This window comes from Eurytemora carolleeae, unplaced genomic scaffold (genome assembly GCF_000591075.1).
Source record: "Eurytemora carolleeae unplaced genomic scaffold, Eaff_2.0 scaffold67, whole genome shotgun sequence".
Classification (NCBI taxonomy): Eukaryota; Metazoa; Arthropoda; class Copepoda; order Calanoida; family Temoridae; genus Eurytemora; species Eurytemora carolleeae.
In genome coordinates, this window is record NW_019396097.1 from 332357 (window position 1) to 356426 (window position 24070).

At 33.2% G+C, this 24070-nt stretch overlaps 1 protein-coding gene across 1 annotated transcript in view; it reads right to left on the reverse strand.

Moving 5' to 3' along the window:
• The window catches only part of LOC111694834 (tyrosine-protein phosphatase non-receptor type 4), a 41688-nt gene extending 18192 nt beyond the window's left edge, over window positions 1-23496 (reverse strand). Inside the window, exons 1-14 of the mRNA XM_023463865.1 lie at window positions 23291-23496; window positions 22292-22435; window positions 21750-21986; window positions 20390-20535; window positions 19636-19704; window positions 18969-19065; window positions 18521-18606; window positions 17220-17311; window positions 16691-16793; window positions 16409-16599; window positions 15005-15735; window positions 14268-14333; window positions 3780-3860; window positions 3387-3553 (exon numbers count right to left, since the gene is read on the reverse strand). Coding sequence (XP_023319633.1) covers window positions 3387-3553; window positions 3780-3860; window positions 14268-14333; window positions 15005-15735; window positions 16409-16599; window positions 16691-16793; window positions 17220-17311; window positions 18521-18606; window positions 18969-19065; window positions 19636-19704; window positions 20390-20535; window positions 21750-21986; window positions 22292-22435; window positions 23291-23356 — 2276 coding nt within the window. The 5' untranslated portion in view covers window positions 23357-23496. The remainder of the gene's footprint in view (window positions 1-3386; window positions 3554-3779; window positions 3861-14267; window positions 14334-15004; window positions 15736-16408; window positions 16600-16690; window positions 16794-17219; window positions 17312-18520; window positions 18607-18968; window positions 19066-19635; window positions 19705-20389; window positions 20536-21749; window positions 21987-22291; window positions 22436-23290) is intronic.
• Between the last annotated feature and the right edge of the window lie 574 nt (window positions 23497-24070).

Sequence of the window (24070 nt, forward strand, 5' to 3'; positions counted from 1 at the left end):
GGGGGGGGGGGGGGTGTATTGTTTACATTGCTGAAAGTTGTCTCTTTTAATTTTATTTAATTTTATTCATATTGTAAAAATTAACCTGTATTTGTACAGCTTTATATCGTTTGCATTTAACTTTTGTTTATGTTTTTAACAAAACATTGATTATTTTAATTATTTATTTTTAATGTGTGCTACATTTTACAGATATTAAGCCATCTGATGATGATGTGGGTTACAACGAAATATATAATGCCAAAAAAGAGTGGTTTAAAACCTAGAGTGATATTTGGGTTGGAGAGAGTATAATAATGAAATCATAGAAGAAGTAGGTACATGGTACAGTAAATATGGGGATAAGAACGAGTTGAGGTACAGTAAAAGTACAAGAAGTAGGTACATGGTATAGTAAATATAAGGATAAGAACGAGTAAAGGTACAGTACAAGTACAAGAAGTAGGTACATGGTATAGTAAATATGGGGATAAGAACGAGTAAAGGTACAGTACAAGTATGAGAAGTAGGTACATGGTTCAGTAAATATAAGGATAAGAACGAGTAAAGGTACAGTACAAGTACAAGAACTAGGTACATGGTACAGTAAATATGGGGATAAGAACGCGTAAAGGCACAGAACAAGTACAAGAAGTAGGTACATGGTACAGTAAATATGGGGATAAGAACGAGTAAAGGTACAGTACAAGTACAAGAAGTAGGAACATGGTACAGTAAATATGAGGATAACAACGAGTAAAGGTACAGCACAAGTACAAGAAGTAGGTACATGGTACAGTAAATATGAGGATAACAACGAGTAAAGGTACAGTACAAGTACAAGAAGTAGGTACATGGTACAGTAAATATGGGGATAAGAACGAGTAAAGGTACAGTACAAGTACAAGAAGTAGGTACATGGTACAGTAAATATGGGGATAAGAACGAGTAAAGGTACAGTACAAGTACAAGAAGTAGGTACATGGTACAGTAAATATGAGGATAAGAACTAGTAAAGGTACAGTACAAGTACAAAAAGAGCTAATAGGTGTTGTAAGTATAGTTCAGTGGGATAAAATCAACTCTAATAAATGTTCAAAGTCAGAATACATAAATAAAATAAATAGGAAAATATTTAAGAAATATGAGGATGTATAGGAAAAGTGGCGCAATATTTCAGAATGTGAAAATTTGGGATTTTTATTTACGAGAGAGGGGGAATGTATAATATATTAAGTTTGAAGTGCTAGGATAGCCGGTAGGGTAGAGGCGAGTTTGTAGAAATTTAGAAATACGGTCGGAAATACATTCAAAGGGGTGCAAATATTTTTATTTAATAATTGTATTCATAGCAGCAGTGTATTAAACTTATAGAGAAAAATTTATGATTTTTGTCGATGTTTAATAAGCTTGTCTGTAATTTTGCCCGCCCCTTCTACAAAAAAAACACTCACAGTTCTCTTAAAAAACAGAAGTTGCAAAAAATTTATTTTTAATTGATAAAAAAACTATTTCTGGTGCTTTGATGGTAAAGTTTTTAACGTAAAAGGTTTTACTTTTTGCGTCAAGAACGTGTCGGAGGTTTAATCTGAAAATCTTTCTCAATCTGTGGATATATATAATATATCTATCCTGGATATATCCTGGAAATGTCCTGGATATATCCTGGAATTATCCGGGCCCAATTTTTCATCAACTTTTTCATCGTCTTTACGCATTCAAACTTTTTACAAAAAATAAATCAATTGTTAACTCAGTTTATAGGTTCTCAGTTGCAAGTTTGCAACATGACATACTGCCTTTCTTTTTAGATTCCTCAAACGAAAACTTTTCTGTTCTTTCTTTCATAATGAAACCCAAGTGTTGTAACTGATGATTAAATGACCAGTGGCGCAACTAGGGGGGGGCGAACCGAGTTTCGCCCCCCCCCCCCCTCACTTAACTCCAGCATGCTCATAATTGTGGACCATCTTTTATCAATATTTGTCAATGAAGAAAAAATACATTTTTCTTTGGCGCTTCGCGCATCATTTCCAATAGAATTTTTAACTATTTTCTAGTTTTCAACTTAAAGAACATCAGTCATTCTTAATTTATCCTCTCTAAAAACATGTATATATGTTATTTCTCATACTATACATATACCATTTAAGGTTACACGCAACCTGACAACCTAAGAAGAATAACAAGAAATGTAATAATGATTATATCAGACTATTAGGACTTTTGCAGACTATAAGAGGAAAACAGTGTAAGCCCCTTACTGGTAAACAAGTACAGAGGGACTTCCATCAGAAATACTTATGGATCAGGGAAGGACGATACCACATGAAAAGACACTAGAAGAACCAAATTTTTTGGCGCTTCGCGAAAATGTTTAATTTACTAATGTCGTTCATTTTAAAGCTCTTGTAAGTATATTTTTTTAAACACAAGAACAAGCCATGATTATTATAAGAATTTGGTATATTATTGAGCACAGAGCCAACCCTTCAACAATTCAAAAATTTTTTTTTTTTAATTCAAAGCCACTTAAAATTTTATTGCTACAAAAGTTCTAGTTTCGCCACTGTAAATGACATTTGAAGAATGTTAAAGAAAATATTGAAATTTCTTCTGACAAACTGTATCTATTTATATTTCATAAAATGATAAATAACTTTTTCCTCTCCTGCACCAGCAAATCAAATAAAATCAAAGTTTGACAAAAACAAATTGCGTTTTCAGATCTTTAAATAAAAAAAAAAAATTAATATCCAACTTTAAAGGGACTGTAAACGTAATTCAAAATGTAATTTATAAACTGCCATGTGGGATTCATAACGATACTCTTAAAATCTTTGCCTAATCCAAGAATGAATTAGATCTTCACGTTTAAAAATTCATTATTTTCCATTGTGGTTTCTTTACAAAGATAAATAGCACATTTCTTCTACAGATACAATGAGAGCAAAAGGGAGTGTTCGCGAAAAATTAAAGGAAGTTTAAGCTAAGGCTTATGGTCTGAGAGTTACTTTTGAAAACATTTATTCCTGTTATGAGGATTTTAGATAATAAAGAAGACATTCTCATATTTTCCAGGAATGTTCGAAAATCCAGCGCCAGCGAAATATTATTTAAAAGAAATCAAAAATATAAACTATATACGAATGCGTCGAAAAATAATAGATGACTCTTGGTTTTAATATCTGAATGATTTGTTTGGAATTAAATTGATTTTTTACGATCCGAGTTAAATGTTTTCTAAATTTTTATGGACGCTACGTTCTTCGGTATGAGTAGTTTTTAACAATTTTCTCCTTATAGACCCAGCACTTATTTTTCTCTGTAATTCTATACCCCCTTTCATTTTTCGCTCCCTTTAAGCTAGAAAAACGACATTTACCACTTTATTTTGGTTAATTTACCTATTTTTAGCCGAATTCTCCGGTAGGTGGCAATCTGTGATTGGTATTGATGGATTTCTACGGTAGAGCTGCTCAAACTGTCCAGAGATAGCGCCACTCTCCAGGGATTCTGCCAAGAGCAGCATACTTTGCTGCAGAGGGGTCAACTCACTCAGACTAGCTTCATCCTGACAAGTTGGTTCCATAAAACTGTGTAATAGGAAGTTGAATGCCCAACGCTCAAGTTATGATTTTAAATATTCAACAATGAAAAAAGCATTCTTTAGGAAATTACCCTTTTTGTAAAACAGTTTTCTCCCAGCAAAAACTTTTATAAAAATAACCTGAAAAGTCAGCATTGTACACGAAACAGTAAGTAATACAATGCCGCGACTGTTTTTTAAAGTTACGTACCTTTCCCCAGGCCGGACTGAGGCATTTTTCCGGTACATACTGGAAAACCGGTTCTTCTACTTCCTCTCCCAGGTAAACGTTCTAAATAAAAGGATTATTAGTAAACACAGAAAACCAGTTTTAAAATACATTTCTAAGGAACATTTGTTTTTAAAATGTACTAAAAAAATACATGTACCATAATTGTACAATATACATTGTACATATATGTATGCTGTATTGTACATCGACACTATGCGCGGGTAGGGGGGAGGGCTTAGCCACCAATCAACCCTCCCAGTATACGTCAATACATAATTATTATGTACAGTACTTATTATCAATGATGTAGTGTACATTAGACACTATGTACCGTGTACAGTATATATTATGTATGATATAGTGTACACTAGACACTATGTACCGTGTACAGTATATATTATGTATGATATAGTGTACACTAGACACTATGTACCGTGTACAGTATATATTATGTATAATATAGTATGAAGAATGTGAGTAAGTGCGCTAAGTTTCTAAGGAAAGACTGAATCCCCCGGATTAACGGAATAAACCAAACAGACAGACACACATTCTCACAGACATACAATAAAAAGAACATTAAGAAAAAATGATTAAAAGCAACCGGACAAAAAGAGCACTTAAAAAATAGTTGAACTTACCCACTCACAAACACTGAGAAACAGACCCACTCACATACACTGAGATACAGACCCACTCACAAACACTGACAACCAGACCCACTCACAAACACTGAGAAACAGACCCCTCACAAACACTGACAAACAGACCCACTCACATACACTGACAAACAGATCCCTCACATACACTGACAAACAAACCCACTCACATACACTGACAAACAGATCCAAACACTGACAAGCAAACCTACTCATATACACTGACAAACAGACCCCCTCACATACACTGACAAACAGACACCCTCACAAACACTGACAAACAGACCCCCTCATATACACTGACAAACAGACCCCCTCACAAACACTGACAAACAGACCCCCTCACATACACTTACAAACAGACCCCCTCATATACACTGACACACGACCCCCTCACATACACTGACAAACAAACCCACTCACAAACAAACTTGCCAAACAAACACGGACTTGGATACATACTTTTAAACTGTGATTTAGAATAGTTTGGCCCAACTATTTCCCAACTCTTGAAATGAAAAATAGAATTTCAAATGTTGAGAACATTTCTAGAGAAGTGGATTTCTAGAGAGTATATAATCAATTGATTGCTGAATAGGCAACTTTTATTTGATCAAGAGATAGGTTTATATATTGTATTTTTTTCAACACTATTCTCTTACACATTTCAAGGAAGTATTTTTGCAGATTTCTCCGCTAGATAATGGAAGTCATTTAATCGAATGGAGGCCTTTCTATTTTCCAACCAAAATAAAAATTTTCAAATATCAAAAATAATAAATATTATAAAAAGTGTGAATTAAAAATATTTATTAAGAATTATTTTTATCTATTGTTTTTGTCATTGTATTAAGACAGCATTTAAAAAGTTGTCCATAGCATTCCATGGTTATATTTTATAGAAAAAATCTTATTCACAATGTCCTGTCAAATAATAACAATTTATCTACAGGAAGTTTCAGGGGTGTAAATTTGTCAGATTTACCCCCACGCCCTGTAGAGGGGGGGGGGTTTGATGATTTGAAAAAAAAATTAAAAAAATTGAAAATCAAAAAGCAAATTCTTTTTGATAAATTTAATAAAAACCATTTATTTTCCCAAATTTAATATTATAACTTCAAAATAACCAAAACTCAAAAGATTCCTTACAAAATGTAAAATTCATTTTTTAACCATTTATTTTCCCAAATTTAATATTATTATATAAAAAAAAACTTGTAGGGAAAAAATTATTTTCAAAAAGGGGGGGGGGATGATTTTTAAAGAAATTATACACCCCTGGGAAGTTTCCATTCCATTTACTTCCAATATACTGGGGACTAGGTTTGGAAAAAATATTTGAGTTATGCGAGAAAGATATCATTCTAAAGGTCTTACATGAGAATTAAAAACTAGTAGTTTAAAATAAATGATAGAAAACAAAAGTAGACGAAAGAATATAAAAGATTTTAGGATAGGAGAATCTTTTTATAAAAAGTATGAAAATAAATATTTTTAAAAATATCATCTAAGTACAACAGGAAAATTAAAATAGGAACGATTATGAGGAAAAAGATGATGAAAATCTTAAAAAGTTAAAAAGGATTTGCCGTTATTCAATATTAATTCTGGCATTTTCCTCTCATAAAACCACAACAAAAATAAAAAAAATTTTAGCTAAAAAATAAGGACACTTCATCCTCAGACAAAGGAACCCAACGACTCCGTAGAAAATACGTGTACAGTCCCTTTAAACTGAAGAATTGCGACTATCCCTGTCTAGTAATCTGCATAAAAGAATTGAAGAAGTGAACAATGAATAATACATTATATCTGACAAACTTTAAATCCTCCTTAATTAATTTTATACGGCTCCCTGCCTCCCTACAATCTTTCATTAGTTAATAGATATGGCGGGAGACGGAGAATTCTTTTTAAACATTAAAGAGGCTGTAGACGCAACTTCAAGTCACCCTCCAAGCAAACAGTCCCTTTAATATTATTATGATTAAGATTTATTTTCACACACAAATTTAAATTTATATAATTTGGTGTAGATACTATAAATAACATATCAAACAATTTTTTTTAGATATGTCAAATAAAATAATTTTTCATATTCTTTGTTTCATTGTCTAATTTCATTTACATTCTGTATAAAAGTAATCTAGTCAGCTTTTTAAAAAAATCACAACATTTTCAGGAGCATTTATATGATAAATAACATTTTTAAAATATTTTTAAAATCAAACCTTGAGTTTTCCAATTTTGATTTTTGCGTCTGTATCCGTATTTTAAAGGGACTGTAAGCGTAATTGTAAGTGACCCTCCATGCAATTACGCTTACAATCCCTTTATGATACGGATACAGACACAGATATAAAAATTAGAAAATTCAAATTTTTGTATTTTTTTGATGATGTCATTTATGATATTAAAGGGACTGTAAGCGTAATTACAAGTGACTCTTCATTAAGTTTAAGACGAAACTGTTTAAAATCAGTTTTTCTTTTCTTCCTTCCACACCACACAGTGTAACAAGGGAACATGCAATGCCAAATTTAATGGTTTTAGACAACCTAGCCCGGGTTAACATGCAAACTAGGTAAACAAGGGGAAAACTACANAAGGGGAGGGAATAAAGGCGGGGGGATTGAGAAGCTAGCCAACCTTTAAAAAGATTTGAATTGAAGTATGCGATAAAAGAACAGTTTCCCACCAGTGCAGTCGTTAAAATAAAATTTAGAGAAACAGAGCTGAAAACTTTTAAACTGTGGATATCGAGATTAATTTAATCTTTAGTTTGTATCTAGGAAAGTGTATAAATTCATCCAATTAGTGGGGCGTTTGGAGAAACCCAAACAGCCAATTAGAAGCCATGAAATTTTAAAATTTTGGCGCGCAATCAATGAGAGAACTCTTATTGGTCGGAAAAAAGTAGGGATTTCCAAAAAGAGAGAAAAGAACGGATTATGCAGAAGTTCTAAGATGTCCACTGTGAATATTCAGCTTAAGCAACAGGATTAAAAGGTATCCAATCTTAAGCTTTCAGCTCAGACTGCATCAAACCTGTGCCAGAAACTTTTAAAGGAATAGATAAACTATCAATCATACTTTTGGAGAGCTAAGTCGTTTCTCTTCAAAAGTTCAACTAAACCCTTTTTTGACGCATTTTAAAAACTCCTATGGTTTAACTTAAAATATTGGACCAATGAGAGGTCGGGAAATTTCTAACCTAGACGGGACCAATCAGAAAGTCAGAATTGAAATCGAAATAAGTAACGCAGAAAGTACATTTAAATGTTTTGTTTATTTTCTATTGATACATTCCTCCTGATATTGTATTTTTTTTTTACGTTTAACAAAAGCTTAAAGAAGAGAAGGATTGAAATGGATTGGAAAACATCTCACAAGCTAAGCCCTTTAATACTTTAGAGGTTTTTCTTAAAGTTGTTAAGTTAGCTAAACCAAGGTTAATCTAATTGTACCCGAAAAAAAACCATTTAACAACATTTAGACAAATAAATCCTGCCAAAAATAGTAACATAGTTCCATTAAAACTGCCACAAAGTTAAATCTTACAGTTACAACAGCTTAGACGAAACCCTCACTGAACTTAAACTCCTCAACATATTTCTGCTGACCAAACGGATTTTCAGGAAAACACAAGGAAAACTTTAGAATCCTTTGGACTGAACCGTTAAAAAAAACCTAGGTAAAAAAAAATCTGATTTTGCATTGAACCAAGTACACTCCTGTATGCTGAGTCCATTAGCGCCTGATCCAATCAGGGTTCAGTCATGTGTTTGTTGTCTATTCTGAACCAATAGAAATAGTATGGCGGTATGGGAATGGGAATTTATTAGAAGCCTTTTTGATATTCTCAACTTGCAAATTAGGTTTGACTAGAAAGAACATCGCAAAAAGGTTAAAATCCTAACCTCAAAGTATAATTTTAGACAGTTAAGAAATAAACAATTTTTTTTTTAAATCTTCACTTCAAAATAACCAAAACTCAAAAGATTCCTTACAAAATGTAAAATTCATTTTTTAGTGGGGCGGGCTGGTTGATTTTCAAACAAAACAACTAATTTTAGCTATAATAGAATAATAAAGAAAAAAATATCAAAAATTGTTTTGTTACATTGTTACATAATGTAAAATTCATTTTTTAGTGGGGCGGGCTGGTTGATTTTCAAACAAAACAACTAATTTTAGCTATAATAGAATAATAAAGAAAAAATATCAAAAATTGTTTTGTTACATTGTTACATAAAATAACGTGACATAACTCTACCAACATAACATATTGTAACCCAATCAAATATAAAATAAAAAAACATTACTTAAGGTGGCATGTACTACAGTGTACACTATACATATAAGTACACCAGTTCTGGAAAGGAAGTGATCCTCCATGCAAAGATGACATTACCCGATTTACAACGGTACCCTAGAAATCTGGTGAATAATGTGGAAGATATTTCCGTTCTTCTAGGTTTAAAAGTATTAAGTTAGGATAATTCAGATATGTATCCCTCCAGTTGAAATGCACAAGACACTTTTGTAAAGAATCCGCAATAAAAAAAATCGGTTTATAAAATTATGAATTTATGATATCTGATTTATACTTAATCATACATAGCTTTTAAAGGAACCAATGTGAATCATGCATTGACATCTTTGCATGAAGGATCACATGACATTATGCTTACTGTCTCTTGAAAACACTTTTTCATTATAATATTCCTTTTCTAAATGTATCTTGCTTCATCCTTTAAGAAAATATCTTCCAAAGAAACCTCTAACAACCATTTCTTGAATATAAAACCAATTTCAAAGAGATTCCAACTCAGGGGTTCACAATTTAACTATATAATTATTACCATTTTTAAGCACAATTCAAACACAAACGAACACATGTATCTTTGAAAGTTCTAATTCTTAATCGTTTTGTTTTGGGAAAAACGCCTTCCCTGAATTTTTATCAGGGGTGTATCTATTCCTAAAAAATCATTACCTCCCACTCTCTCTAGAAAAAATATTTTTTCCCCCAAGTATGCTTTTTCTAGTTTTAATCACTAAATCGGGGAAAATAGATGGATTTTAGGGAAAAAAGGATAAAAAATGATGAAAAGGGATGAAAAAGGATGAAAAAGGATGAAAAAAGATGAAAAAGGATGAAAGAGGATGAAAAAGGATGAAAAAAGATGAAAAAGGATGACAAAGGTTGAAAAAGGATAAAAAACGTGCCTTTTCATATCCAATTTTTAATATTTCCCCAGATCTACACAAATCCCNAAAATATATTGAATCTCTAAGCGTAAATATAGTATATTTTGTCATATTAAAATAGTGTATATTCTCTGGATATGCGGTTGAACAATAAAACCTATTATCCTGATACATTATCAGTATTGTAATGTATAGAGCGGAAAACTTAATAAAATAAAAGCTTGGAGAACTTAAGTGTACATCAAGGAAGACCGATTATCAAAATTGCTTCAACCGGAAATGTATGAAGCATGAAAATGTGAGAAACTTTGCAAAATTTTTGATATTTTCAAATTTTCCATTTAAAACCCGGTTTTAGCATCTAATTTTTTAATTTATGAAAATTTTTTCGATTACAATGAAATTTTTGATTTCTGTTTTATAAAAGAAATCATTTGATACCCATGAAGTTTTAAAAATTGCCTACTTTAATACATAATAAAGCTTTTAAAAACTGTTTATGCCATATTGACTAAAGACGTTTTAAAATATAAAATATGAATTATGTATGCTTTTCTGGGTGAAGCAAGTGAAATTTCCAAAATTGACCTTGCTTGCTTGCATGGGTCATTTAATATATAAAATGTTTTTTAACTAATGAATTAATTTTAAGAAATGTTTAGACTCATATTTTATTTTTTATTTCAAAAGGAAGTTATTAGGAATGAAATAATCAATTTTATAAAAATCTTTTAACGAACTTTTAACAAAAATGTTGGTTGAAATATATATCTTGACAAATATATAATAAAAATTTATAAAATTCTAATTAAATGAAACCAAAATATGATATAAAATCAAATATTTATGCAATTAAACCAACATTAGGCAAGTTGTATATTATATATAAAATTGAACGAAAGGCCAATAGGCTAATAAGCTGATTAAAAACAAAGGCTTGTAAAATAAACATAAAATAAAAGAACTGGCAGATAAGAAATTAAATAAAAGATCTAAGCTAGGAATTTTAAATGCAGAAGAAAGAAGATTGGCTTAAAACGATTCTAGTTTGAAAATTCAATTACACTTTGTCAAAGCGAGAAGAAATGCCTTTTGGGGGTTTCTTCTCCCACTCTCGCGGTTTTAAATAAAACTTTTTGTCAATCTTGAGTCCAATTTAACTTTTTCTATTTCTGTGCGGTATAAAATAGAAATAAAAGATACAGACTCGTCCATGGTTTAGGATAAATCTACATTATTCTCAATCCAACAAACTTCAACCCTTAACCCATTCAATTCCAATAATACAGGGTGTGGCAAAATTTGTGTTATTTTAACAACACAGGGTGGTGATAATTTGTGTTTATATGTATTTTCAAACCTGCAGAAGTTCAAGGGCTTCTCCGGACCAGTTTACAAGGAGTTTCAGGCTCCCTTTCCCAGTTTTAGGGGGTTCTAGGGAACCTTTTATAGTTTCTGAGGTTTCTAGGGACTCATTCACGCATTTCAGGGGTTTATTGGGGTTTAGAGATCCGTTAACAATTTTTAAGGGGTTTAGGGTCCCCTTTTTAGCTTTGGGCTTTTCTTTTGTCCCTGTTTCAGGTTCAGGGGTTGACACGATCTCTTTTACAGGCTCAGTGGTTTCTAGGGTTTCCAGAGTCCCTTTTCCAATTTTAAGGGATGCCAGGGATATTTTCATGGGTTGAGGGGTTTCCAGGGTCTCCTGTATAAAGGTTTCAAGGTATGCAGTTGTTTGTCGCTTTTTGATCATGATTTCTAGGTATGATGTCACAGAAGGCATTTGTTCAATGGCATTTGGGTTGCTAATATGTAACATTTCTTCTTCAGGGGTTTCTAGGTTTCTCATGTTGGGGGTATCTAGATTTTCTTTGTTAAGAGTTTCTGGGTATCCTTTATGAGGGGTTTCTAGGTTATCTTTGTTAGCAGTTTCTGGGTTTTCTTTGTCAGGGATTTCTAGGTTTTCTTTGTTAGGGTTTTCCAAGTTCGTTAGTGGTTCTTGTTGATGTTTAGAGGAAACTTCTTTGGTTTTAGGAGTCCTTAGTTTGGGCGTTTCTAGGTCTTTAATATTTAGATGATGTTCTTCATTTGTCTCCAGGTTTCTAAATTCTAGAAATCCATCTTGGGGGATTTTGTCTAGGTTATCTATTTTTCCAATATCCCTAGATTCGTCACTTTCATGACTATCTTTACCTGTAAGTTTATTTTTCTTGGATCTGAATATCTTTAACCAAAAATATCCAAGGTTTGCTGCAAAAAATATCTGCTTTAAAAATAAGAAAATAAAAGGACTTGTACACACATCTCTTACAGTGCGGGAAAAATGCATATTGGCAGCCCCTTNCACACAATTCTTTTCAATTTTTTATAATTTTCATAAAAAAGGACAAAAAAGAAATATAAAAAAATTAATTTCCAGAAAGAGCAAATATTTTCCTGCTAGAAAAGCCATTATGGTGAGGGTTACTGTAGATTAATTAGGATGAGCTAATTATGCCTGATCAATGATATCAGTGGATAATTTGTTTAGAAGTCATTTACAGACTAGAAGTCATGCAAAAGACTGGAATAAAAAGGCTCATTTTTGCTTAAAATGACTCACTTTAAGTAATAAAAAAGTAATCACTTGAGTTGGCTCACTTCTAACTGAAAATAATGAGACAAAGTATTGCTTAGTCTGAAAACTCTTATCAACACTTAACAAACACTAAGCCAAAAAAGATAAAAACTGGGTTGGTTAAAATATAAACAGAACAAAAAATTTTACACCAAAAATAAAATAAAAATAAAAACAAATTAAAGGGAGTGTTAGCGAAAAATTAAAGGGATTCAGGCTGAATCTTAATCAAATTTAGATTTGATCGCTACGAATTTTACTTTTATCTGTTACGTCTATAAGGGGGAAATGATTAAAAATGCTTAAAACCGAAAATTTTAGGATAATTTTTATATTAATGTAGTTTATTCATCAATATCATTTTGTATTTCATAATGTACTTTTAAGGACGACTATTTTTCCACTAGGTGTCTCTAACAGAGAAATCTGCTAAATGACGAGAACAACAAAAAATGGAGCTTTGAAAATTATACAAGACAACTTAAAGGAACCTAGAAAAAGATCAAGTAAAATAGTAGACAAGACTATAAAAATAGTAGACAAGATTTTAAAACACTAAAACGACGAAAATTATACCAACAAGACAAGACAAAAACGACAAGAAAATTATTAGGAGGAAGAAAAAAGGATCTTTGAAATATATAGTGGACAAATAAAACATGCTTGGAGGAGAGAGACAAAAATAAGAAAGAAAGAATAATGAGAATTAATGATGTGATTTAAGAAAAATGAAGAAAGTTCTCGTAGGAATACGAATAAGAGAAAACCTTGAAAACAACAGAATAAGCTTTTATACTCTTCCTCACCCCCCTCTTCTTAGTTTTCCTCCTCCCCCCTCTTCTTAGTTACCTTCCAATTTTTCCTTTAATCCCCCGTTTTCTTTATCCGTTCTTTTCCATTAAACTACCCCTTTTCCTTCATTCCCCCTTTTTCCTTATATTTCGGGGTCGAGCAAAGTTCAGTTTCAACTTAAATTTAAACACATTGCAGGGATCCCAACAGCATTGTTTTACATAAAATAAATTTTTTAATCTTTTTTATTAATGTTTTTTTTTCTTCTCATTTTATCATAAATTTAAAGATTGATTTTAGTTTACTTTTGTCTGCATCAATGAGTCAGGAATAGGATTATGATGACTTACTCATATTTCTATTTCAACAAAATTTTCAGTGAAAATTAAGTGAAATGGTGTCAATTTGATTTAAATATGAATGTCAACCCCTCAAAAATATTGAGAAAATTTTCTGAATTATTGACATTTCCCGAGCATTTAAATTCATTTGTGAAAAAATTCATACTATTTTCATCTGAAAATAATCAAAATTTGTTTTCAGGAGTAATATTTTATGGCCCAAAAATATTTTTAAAATAAGTTTTAGTTTAGGATTCGTTACCAGAACATTTTTCACTCATTTTTCAAGCTGTACAAGAAAAACTTTAAAAACACGAAGAAAAAAGTCTATGTAAAGATTGTGCAGTGTAAACAAGAGTATCTATTTGTAGTAATGCATATTTTAAGTTGTAATCTCTGTTTATTTGTTTGTATGTTCAAGCATATCTCACGAACCCCTGGACCAACCTACAATTTTGATTGGGGAACTCAGAAGAACCACGGAAATAGTCTTGGTTTTGAGATTCTAAGTTGGGTGGGTTCACTTTTATAGGGTAAAATAGATAACATCGTAATTTACGACTAAGCACGGGTAAACGGCGGGAGTAACTATGAGTACCCTGGGCAACGCTGGGTTCTCAAGCTAGTATACTATATATCATAGAAATGGTAAATTGTAAAATGTATTCTTAGTAGTGTGTTTATATAAATATTAAATATTGTTTAACTGAACTAGCATCTATGTATTGTATCTTATTGCACTGTTGTATGCCATGAAAAATTGATACACTCTAGTTGTACTCTAGTTGTACTCTAGTTGTACTCTAGTTGTACTCTAGTTGTACTCTAGTTGTACTGTATCTCCTACCTGTCTGACTGCTAGAACTAGTTGGCCGGAGTGAGGTTCTCGAGCTGCGCGGATAAAGTTCACAACCTGGATACGATAGATAGATAGATAGATATGTGATAGATAGATAGATATGTAGATAGACAGATAGATAGATATGTAGATAGATAGACAGACAATATATAGAAATATAGAAAGATAGTTACATATGTAGATAGAAAGACAGAAAAAATACTATGCTCACAAAAAAGAAGTACTGCAGTTTGACAGTTTCACGGAGAAATGTAAACATACTCATGTATGCTTAAATTCCTCCCAGAAAATGCCATACATCTCGATGTTTTGCCACTTGGATCCGGATCCGTGGGATCGTGAATCCGAATTTTTTTGCAGATCCGGATCCAGACAGCGAAATAAAATATTACAGATAGGGATCCTAAGCATTGACTTAAAGTTTAAAAAAAAATTTTAACACGGACATTTTAAAAAACCCAAACAAATATATAATAACAAAAGGATTTTAAAATTAAAGGAAGATACACAGAAAACCCTGATGTACAACAGTTTAATGGAAGAATGGTGCTTCTCAGGTTAAGTTTTCTTTAAATTCTTCCCAGAACAAAGCAAGGGGAGGGGGGAGGGTGAAATATTGTTTTCCCCCCACTTTTGGATACTTTTAACACAACAATTCAATCCCCCAAAACCCTTAAAGATGTTAAAAAAAATATGATGTTCCCTTCTTATAATCTAATATTAACCTGATCATGAGTGAGTGAAGATATATCCCTGCCATTGATCATGACCACCTGATCACCCTCCGTGAGACGAGGTATACATGTATCCGCCGGGGTACCCCCAGCTACCCTGCTCACTATTACAGGGACACCCTGATCATTCCCTCCCTTCACGTTGAACCCGAACCTGCCCAGGGTATCCGGGAGCATTGTGATGATCACGAGGCCGACGGAGGACCCGGAAATTTGGCTGGAGGCGTCTTCAACATCCTCCGGAGGTGTAACAGAGGCAGTCGGAGGAGGTAGAGACGGTGAAGGTAAAGGGGAGGGGGATTGTATTTGGAGTGTAGCAGTTTGACTTGGAGGCTCGCTGCTTGCTCTCTCGCTACCCTTCTCAGACGCAGAATCGTCGACGAATGAGAATTTGGCTGGGGGGCAGGAGAGATCAACGGGGGATCGGCGGGAGTGATTAGATCGAGATTCGCTGGACGGAGCCGAGGGTCGGAGGCGGGGGATTGTTCTCGCGAGAAAGCCGCCATCGTCGTCAGATTCTTCCGTCCAGGCGCGTCGGGGCACGCGAACTCCCAAGGACTGGACGCGAGTGTTAAAAGACTCGTAGGCACGTACCGCGAGGGATACGCGACTTGAGGTTTCAGAAAGAGGTTTGGGTGGATGGGAGGGTGAGGGAGTAACAAGGTTGGAGGGAGGAGGAAGAGAAGTATTGGACTTATTTGAGGTTCCATGGTTACTTGATCCTAAAAGCAAAATAGTGTTAAAAATGTTTTTAAACGCCATGAAGCACATGATCTAAAAATATGAATTACACAAAATTATTAGAGGCTTAAAATTCTTCTTCTAAAAAGATTTTCAGAGCTTACACTTAATTTTAAATACTTGAAAAATCAAAAATGATGGGGCTCCATTTGTATTATTTCATATAACATTTTTTTCGGTAAATTGTTTCCTTCAATAGTAGTTTTAAAGACGATTTAACACCTGTTAAGGAAACAATAGATTGTCCTATTTAAAGTTGTTGATGGTGATGGACCAAACCTCTGTAGATGTTAGTTCCACATTTATTGTCCTAACCCCCCCTTTTCAAAACTGAAATATTGTTCTAAACCCCCTTTTCAAAACTGAAATATTGTCCTAAAACCCCATTTCAAAACTGAAATATTGTCCAAAACCCCCTTTTCAAAACTGAAATATTGTCCTAACCCCCTTTTCAAAACTGAAATATTGTCCAAAACCCCCTTTTCAAAACTGAAATATTGTCCTAACCCCCTTTTCAAAACTGAAATATTGTCCTAAACCCCCTTTTCAAAACTGAAATATTGTCCTAAACCCCCTTTTTTAAAACTGAAAAGTGTTGCCCTAAACCCCCTTTTCAAAACTGAAAAGTGCCCCCTTATCTTTAGATATTCCTACCTATTGAACTATGTTCCGGAGAGGCTAGCAAGAGCTTTCGTCTTTCAAGATTGGCTGGCAGGGTTTGCCGATTCGGCCGACGGACGCCGGAACCAAGTAACCCGGGAGTTGACCGACTCGCACTTTCCGTTACCGTCTGGTATTCCGTTCGACCGGAGTATCGGAACTTTGAGCTGAGAGTGAACGGGAATCTGAAAAATTTAATTTATTATCATTAATTTTCTTGATTTTAATTAATGTACATTGTACACTAAACAATAAAAAATACTCTGTTTTCCCTACCTTTTACTCGAGAGCTTGGGACTATGTAATCTAAAGAAAGAATGGTGTTCGACAGCAGATTTCCACAGATTTTTACAGGATCGGTAGGAGGAGAGATTAAAACCTGAGAAGATATTATTATTTTCTTTATACATGATTAAGAGACTGAAAGCGTACTTCACGCCTGTATCCTTGAAATCTCTATTTTATCAATAATATGGTTTAATTTTGGTACTTTTAAAGTGTTGTCCTGCAGTAGAAATGCGCAAAGTCTTTAATATTATGAAATTATGATGTCTAATGCATACTTAATCAGACAAAGCTTTTAAGGATACTGTTGTGAATCAGGCATTTGTGCATGGAGGGTTATTTAAAGATACGCCAACAGTCCCTTTAATTAAAATATTCTAAGCCGGGTTCGGACTAAACAAAGATATTTAAGAGAAACTGAACTAACCCCCCCCCCCCCCGAGTTTTCCACGAGCTAGGATCTACCTAATTAAAAACCGTGACACATCCCATTAATCAAATGAGATAAACTGTTTCTTACCAAGTAACGTATCGTAGGTCTCCGTCAGCTCTTTCCGTAATTGAATAAAGAATTGTTTTCTTTTGAACGAGATTTTCACTATCTTACTCCAACTAAACCCAGTTCCATTTAATTCAAAACCGAACAATATTTATCAGAAATTGGATGAAAATCAATAAAATTTCAGATATTAAAGAATTGAAAAGTGCAGAAAAATAATTGGAAATATGAAAGTGTTAGAAGATTGAGCTTTCGAACTGTCACTATTATTAAAAATTCCCCTGCTATGGTAAAAACAACATGAAGTACTACAAATTCAGGATTATTAACAGTACACAACACACTTTAAACCAGTGCAGTGCTAAGGATCCATTTAATTTTGATGCGGATCCGGATCCTGAATCCGCACTGGAAAAAAATGGATCCGAATCCAAATCCGGATCCAGATCCATGTCATTTCTTTGAAGTTTACTTAATTTTTTAAACAAAAACTAATTTTCAAATTTAAAAAAAAAAATTTCGTTTTTTTAATCCTAAAACCATTCAGAAATGAGGAAATTTTTATAATCTCCATTTTTGCAAAACTTCAGATTTGGTTTTTAGGAGTAAATAAGTTCTTTTTTGCAGTTTTTGGTTGATATTTTACCCCTTGGATCCGGATCCTAAGCACTGCTTAAAACCTTAAAATACAAATAGTATTGACAAAAAGAAAGAACGAAGGAAGGACATCATGATACAGCGTTTTAAATTAGGCGTTTTGTATCCAATTCCACTGCAGTACTGTACTAGTTTTGTATCCAATTCCACTGCAGGTATTTGGAGTGTAGCAGTTTGACTTGGAGGCTCACATGTATACAATAACTTCATGTATACAATAACTTCGTGTAAACAATAACTTCATGTATACAATAACTTCATGTATACAATAACTTCGTGTACACAATAACTTCATGCACAAAATAACTTCATGTACATAATAACTACATGTACATAATAACTTCATGTACATAATAACTTCATGTACAGAATGATCCTATGACACACACAATATTAGATTCGAGGACAGTGGAATGTTAAGTTACTTAGCTGTCCCTTTGGAAAATTAAGTATTATAACATCCCGCTCTTCAAAATTTCCGTATAAACATTTTTAGCTCAAAAGACGATAAAATAGTGTACAACCACTAAACCACGAGTTCCTTCTGCCAATTTTGCCTAAAAATATCCCTCCATACACTCTGAAAATTTATAATTGAAACTTCACTATCAATAAAAAAATGCTAGTAATACAAGATTAAATTATTGGATTAAATGGAATGCTGCCTAAATGTGTTAATTTTCAGATTGTTCTGGAAAACCACGAGGCCGATAGATGTCACTCCAAGCTGTATATCCCGACTGTTAGAATCCTAAAAATTCATAATGATAAAATTTCTAATTATTTTACTATCATCGAAAACATTATTTTATTTTTCCGAAAGTTTTAATTTATCTTTCAGTTAAACAATCTTGGAAATTGGAAAAAAAGGAGCAGGGCCCTAACTGGGTAAGGGGGCACATAAAATAAATATTTTACTATGTAAGATCGCTTTGCCATCCCCCCCCCCACAAAGTTTAGTCTGAGGGGGGGAGGGGTCAAATATATGGGATTAAAGGAAAATCGAACTTTTTCGCCATTCTTTAGTTTTTAGATTTGTTGGAGGCCGGGAGAAAACCTTTCTGGAAGAAGAGATGAGGGGGGGGGGGTAAAAAAGCTGATAAAAGAATTTACCTTTCCCGGGTGGAGGGAAATACCGTACATCTCCAACCGTTTAGCGTGCTCAAGAAAATTTAATTCCGCCTCAGCGGGACTCTGGCCTTTATGCAACCTTAATAGATAAATCAATCAATCAAAGTTGGCAGAACAAAAAATTAATCAGTCAAAGTAGGTAGAAAAATCAATTAATCAAAGTTGGCAGAAAAATCAAGCAATTAATCAAAGTTGGCAGAAAAATCAATCAATCAAAGTTGGCAGAAAAAATCTATCAGCACTTTTGATCAATCATATAATAACTGTTTCCTTGATTTCTTATTGTATTTTTGAGTGTGTTTAAAGCTATTTTATTTTATAGACGTTTCAGTCAATTAATCAAACTTTTCAAATGAAAATGGCGTATTTTCTTATTTTGAAGATATAGCTCCTGAGTTATATCCAGTTGACAGAACCATTGGGATCATTTGGTCAACTTTATTATTGATCTAGCCAATTATTTAATTCGGCAATAAACCAACAAAAATCATAATCAAAAGCATAAAATCAAAAGCATAAAATAAAATATTGTATAACAAATATTTTCATCAAAATGATAACTCACGTTTTCATTTAATCTACTCGACATTTGAAATAATAATATTATTTTGAAATAACTAAATTCTTTTTGAATATATTTATGAGTTACCTATGTAGCTCTGCTATTCTTCTGTCTATTTCTAATTGATCTTCCATCCCTGATCCTTTACAGTGGGTTCTAAACATATATCATTCATTGATCTTCCATCCCTGATCCTTTACAGTGGGTTCTAAACATATATCATTCATTGATCTTCCATCTCTGGAGACATCGAAAGAATTTATAAAATGTCGTTTTTTAAAACTGAAAATGGAATGCTGCAGATATTTAGTTTTTAAATTGAATGATTAAATGGACCTCTTTAACACGGTTCCCATGGCTATTTATTTTTACAATTACTAAGGTTTAGATATAATAGTATAAAACCAATTGAAAAATTGTCAAGAGGACTTTTAATAAACTCTCTGAAGTTCTGGGTTTAACTGTCCTTTCTTGTAATTATGTAAATCACAACAAAATCAAAAAAGTATTTAAGGATATTTATTTTTAAGAATTACCCTCTCCCCCAAGGCAAGGGGATTGATTTTTGACAAATGGGGGGGGGGGGGAACTGAAAATTAAGCGGCAAGATTTTTACAAAAAAAGTTGAAAGTTAATATTTTCTCAAACAGATTGAGCAAGGCATCAAATTTGATTGCTTGGTAGCTTTCCAAGCCAAGAACATTCCCGTGGCTTTCCAGAGTTCCCTAATCAAAATTATTTGAGGCAAATCGGTCCATGGGTTCCTGAAATTTTTAAACCCCTGAATTTTTGAGAAAAAATAAAATAAGGAGGCAAAAATAATATAATCCCATACTAATACCTAAGGTTAGTGAAGGGAGCAAGATATCCAGATCTACAAGAATCCACGTCGAAGTCTCCTAGTGTACTCTGAGCAGTGTAGGAGGTGAGTAGGGAGATGGTGGAGAGAGGGCCCAGCAATCTTCCATACACAAGATCCTGCTTCACCTACACACCAGTATACATAGTTATTTACAACTATATCTATATATTAAAACAAGACATTCGCATATATATATATATACAATATGTATAGCAGGCCATAGTTATAAAATTTTTATTTTTGGAGGTCATTTAAGGTCATTAGATGGTTAAACACTGGATTCGTTGCTGCTACGGCATTTCCTGGGTTCCTATCTTTTGTTTGATATGCTTAAAGCCATAGTTAAGACATTTTAATTTTGGAGGTCATTTAGGTCATTAAAGGTCAATAGAAGGTCAAACACTGGATTTGTTGCTGCTACTGTATTCCTGGGGTTCCTAGCTTTACCCCTACATCAAATGTGTCAACTCCACCATCCCCTTTTTCAAAATATTATTTTCAATTTTTTTTTCCAAAGCCGGGCCCTTCAGCCAGTCTTTATAATATAACAAGACATTCGTATAAATATATATGTTGCCTATAGCCGGCAAAACAGCTGGATTGATTGGGCTGAAATTTTTTGTGGACACTTAGGGGTGGCCGGGGAGTATATTAGGCTATACAAAATTAGATTTAAAAAAAAATTTTAAACATTTTTTTTCACGGACAACGCCGGGTCCTTCAGTTAGTATATGTCTAGAGAGAGGGGGGGGAGAGAAATCTAAATTTAAACAAACAGGGAAGAGAAATATACAAGTGAGGTAAAAAGTGTAATAGGAGGTAAAATCAGAAAAAGGGAAGAAATTTCATTTCTGAACGAGGGGGAGAAATTAACTCTAAGCAAATAGATTCTAGTACAATAGATGGCAACGTAGAATTTGTACACACTCAGTACAGCTGTATTCTGACGTCACAAGTGTCAATTCAGTTTTTGTGCCAACAAAATTAATAATAATAGTGATAATTTTGGAATAAAGCGCTTATCTTACGGTAAAATAAGTGCAATTTTGTGGTTTTTTTTATACAATTTTTTATTTAATCTTGAAAAACATGTCAACTAATGTGAGTAACATTCGTGAGTCTTGTTATATTTGACACTTGTGACGTCGTGTATAATTGGTTCATTTCTCTGTTGCCACCTATTGTACTTGATAATCTATTTGACTCCTAAGTAAGAATATAATTTAAATTATGCAACCCTGAAAATTCATCCATTTGTCCCTTGAAAAAATGGGGGGGGGGGGGGGTCCAGAGGGGGAATTTAACAAGAAGATTATACCTTCGTCCTAGTTTGTCTTACCTGAAGGTAAAGATGGTATCTAGTATACTCCTCCTGCAACCTGCTCGGATCTGTCACATAGAACTTAACCCTGAACTGCAGGTGCACCTCGCACACACCCTTTACACGCATCTGCTTACGCAGCGGTTTACTGGGATCCAACCATCGGGACACATCGGGAGCAGGACCCAAGGGTAGGGGTACTCCACCCTCACAGAATATTAAACCAAAATATTCACGCTCCGTAAGCTCCAGGTGCTGAAATTAAAATTATTATATTATAAGATGATTGATACAAAAATTGGACTTGAACTGGCACCTCCCCTTCATTGGATACTTTCTATTAAGAATTTATTAATTTCGTTTTTTAATTTTTCAATTTCAAAGTTAAAAGTTTTAAAAATTCTACTCAAAAAACAGAAGAAGAAAAATTGAGTTCTGTGCTTGTGTGCATACATTTAATCCATCTTAATAAAAAAAAAAAACATTGAAATAAAGGAGTCAGCTTTGTATCTGTGACATTTCATTTTAAAAAAATGTGATTTTTATTTTCTATTTTCTACCTGGAAAACCAGATTTAGAAGATCTGCTCCCTTTGCCTTCTTGTCAAGGAAGAATCTATGTACAGTATCGTCAAGGAATGTCACGTGTACAGGAAACTGACGCAGTGTACTCCCTGACCCCTCGCCAACTTTGTACACTCCAGTCTAAAAAAATCTTATTGTTTTTTTAATAAAACAAAAAAATATATGAAAGAACATATAATATCAATCTTACAGGTGTGTGTATTTTCCTGAAAAATCATTCGATTTCAAGTAACATATAATAACTTAATTTTCGTGCTGCCAGAAAAACGTAATTTTGTTGGCCATTTTTAGACATTCTTAAATTTGAGAGTTAGTTAATTACAATTGCAATGCTTGAAAATCGTCAATTTATTACCAAATTTAGTTGAAAAATTTTCAATTTTTCTTCTACGCACATACACCTTAAGAACAATACCTTTTTTCTGTTTTCTGTTTGGTATAATGTTTCTAAAATATGCTTATCTAATCATATATATCTTTAGAATTGGTCGACCTGAAAACATTTAAAGAAATCAGTTTTATCAATTTTTTTCGAAACTAACATCGGTCAATTGATTTTAAGGCAATTTTGAATTTTCCTAACATAATGAAACGTATTTCTAAAGATATATGAATAAATAGGCACAGTTCGACAATTTTGTAGCTCAATTTGCTAATAAATTGACAAAATTTCCAATACTTGGACTTTTTACAACTTTGTTTTTTAAGTACTCGGGATTTTCAAAATGATATAAAACATCATTCTAAGTTTAGAATTAAGGATTTGGCGATAATTTTAACTCTCAAATAAATAAATGTCCGAAAATGGCCAAAAATCACGTTTTTTTGACGGCAAGCGAAATAAAGGACATGGAAAGAAAGTATTTTGGATTTTTCTTAGCTTCATAAATATCTATTCTTGAGAAAAAGAGCACCACTAAACAATTTTACCCCTCCCAACAAGTTTTTACACCCCCAACCCGTGTGATTAGTCACCTGAATACTGGAAGTGGAAATCCCTCGGCGGTTCATTTTTTCCACCAAAGTTTCCATTTCCGTCATCTATTCAATCCATCCATTCCACGTCACTTTCATTCATTAATTTGACATATATATACACATAACTTTTCACTTTTGATAATCCTTTTCTGCTTTAGATTCACAAAAACATTGTTTTTCTCTGAAATATTTCACATTATATTAACTTTTATCGAAAACTTGAGTTTTTTTTATTTGTTTAAATTCATGACATTTTTAATTGAAGCAATGTAAAACAATGAGTTTTATCAAATTTGTTGTGTTTAACAAAACATATCTCCAAGGTTCTTTCCAAACCCATCTAAAACAGATGCTTTTCCATAATTATTTGGTTTGGAAAATATACAGTTCCTCGTCTTCGTTGTGTTTAATCTTGATGAATTTGGAACGCGGAATTTTGCGCTATGGCGCGAAGGGGAGGTTGCGTAAACGCGTATGCGTGCGTATCAAAGACTTTGCAAATTTAATTAGCTGGGACCAAAGGCTGCTTCGTTGAAGCCAAATCGCACGATTAATAAATCCTGCCAGGTGGATTTAAGTCTAGATTATCTACCCTAGTGTTTCATTAGAGGTGTAAACCGTGCTATTAACGTTAATGCCGCGATGTCTTAATAGCAGGATAAATAAATCCACCCGCACGGGTGGATTTACCCTAGATTATCTACCCTAGATCGTACGATTAGTTGGGTTTGGCTCAAATTATGAGAGAGAGAGAGAGAGATATAGATAAATAGATAG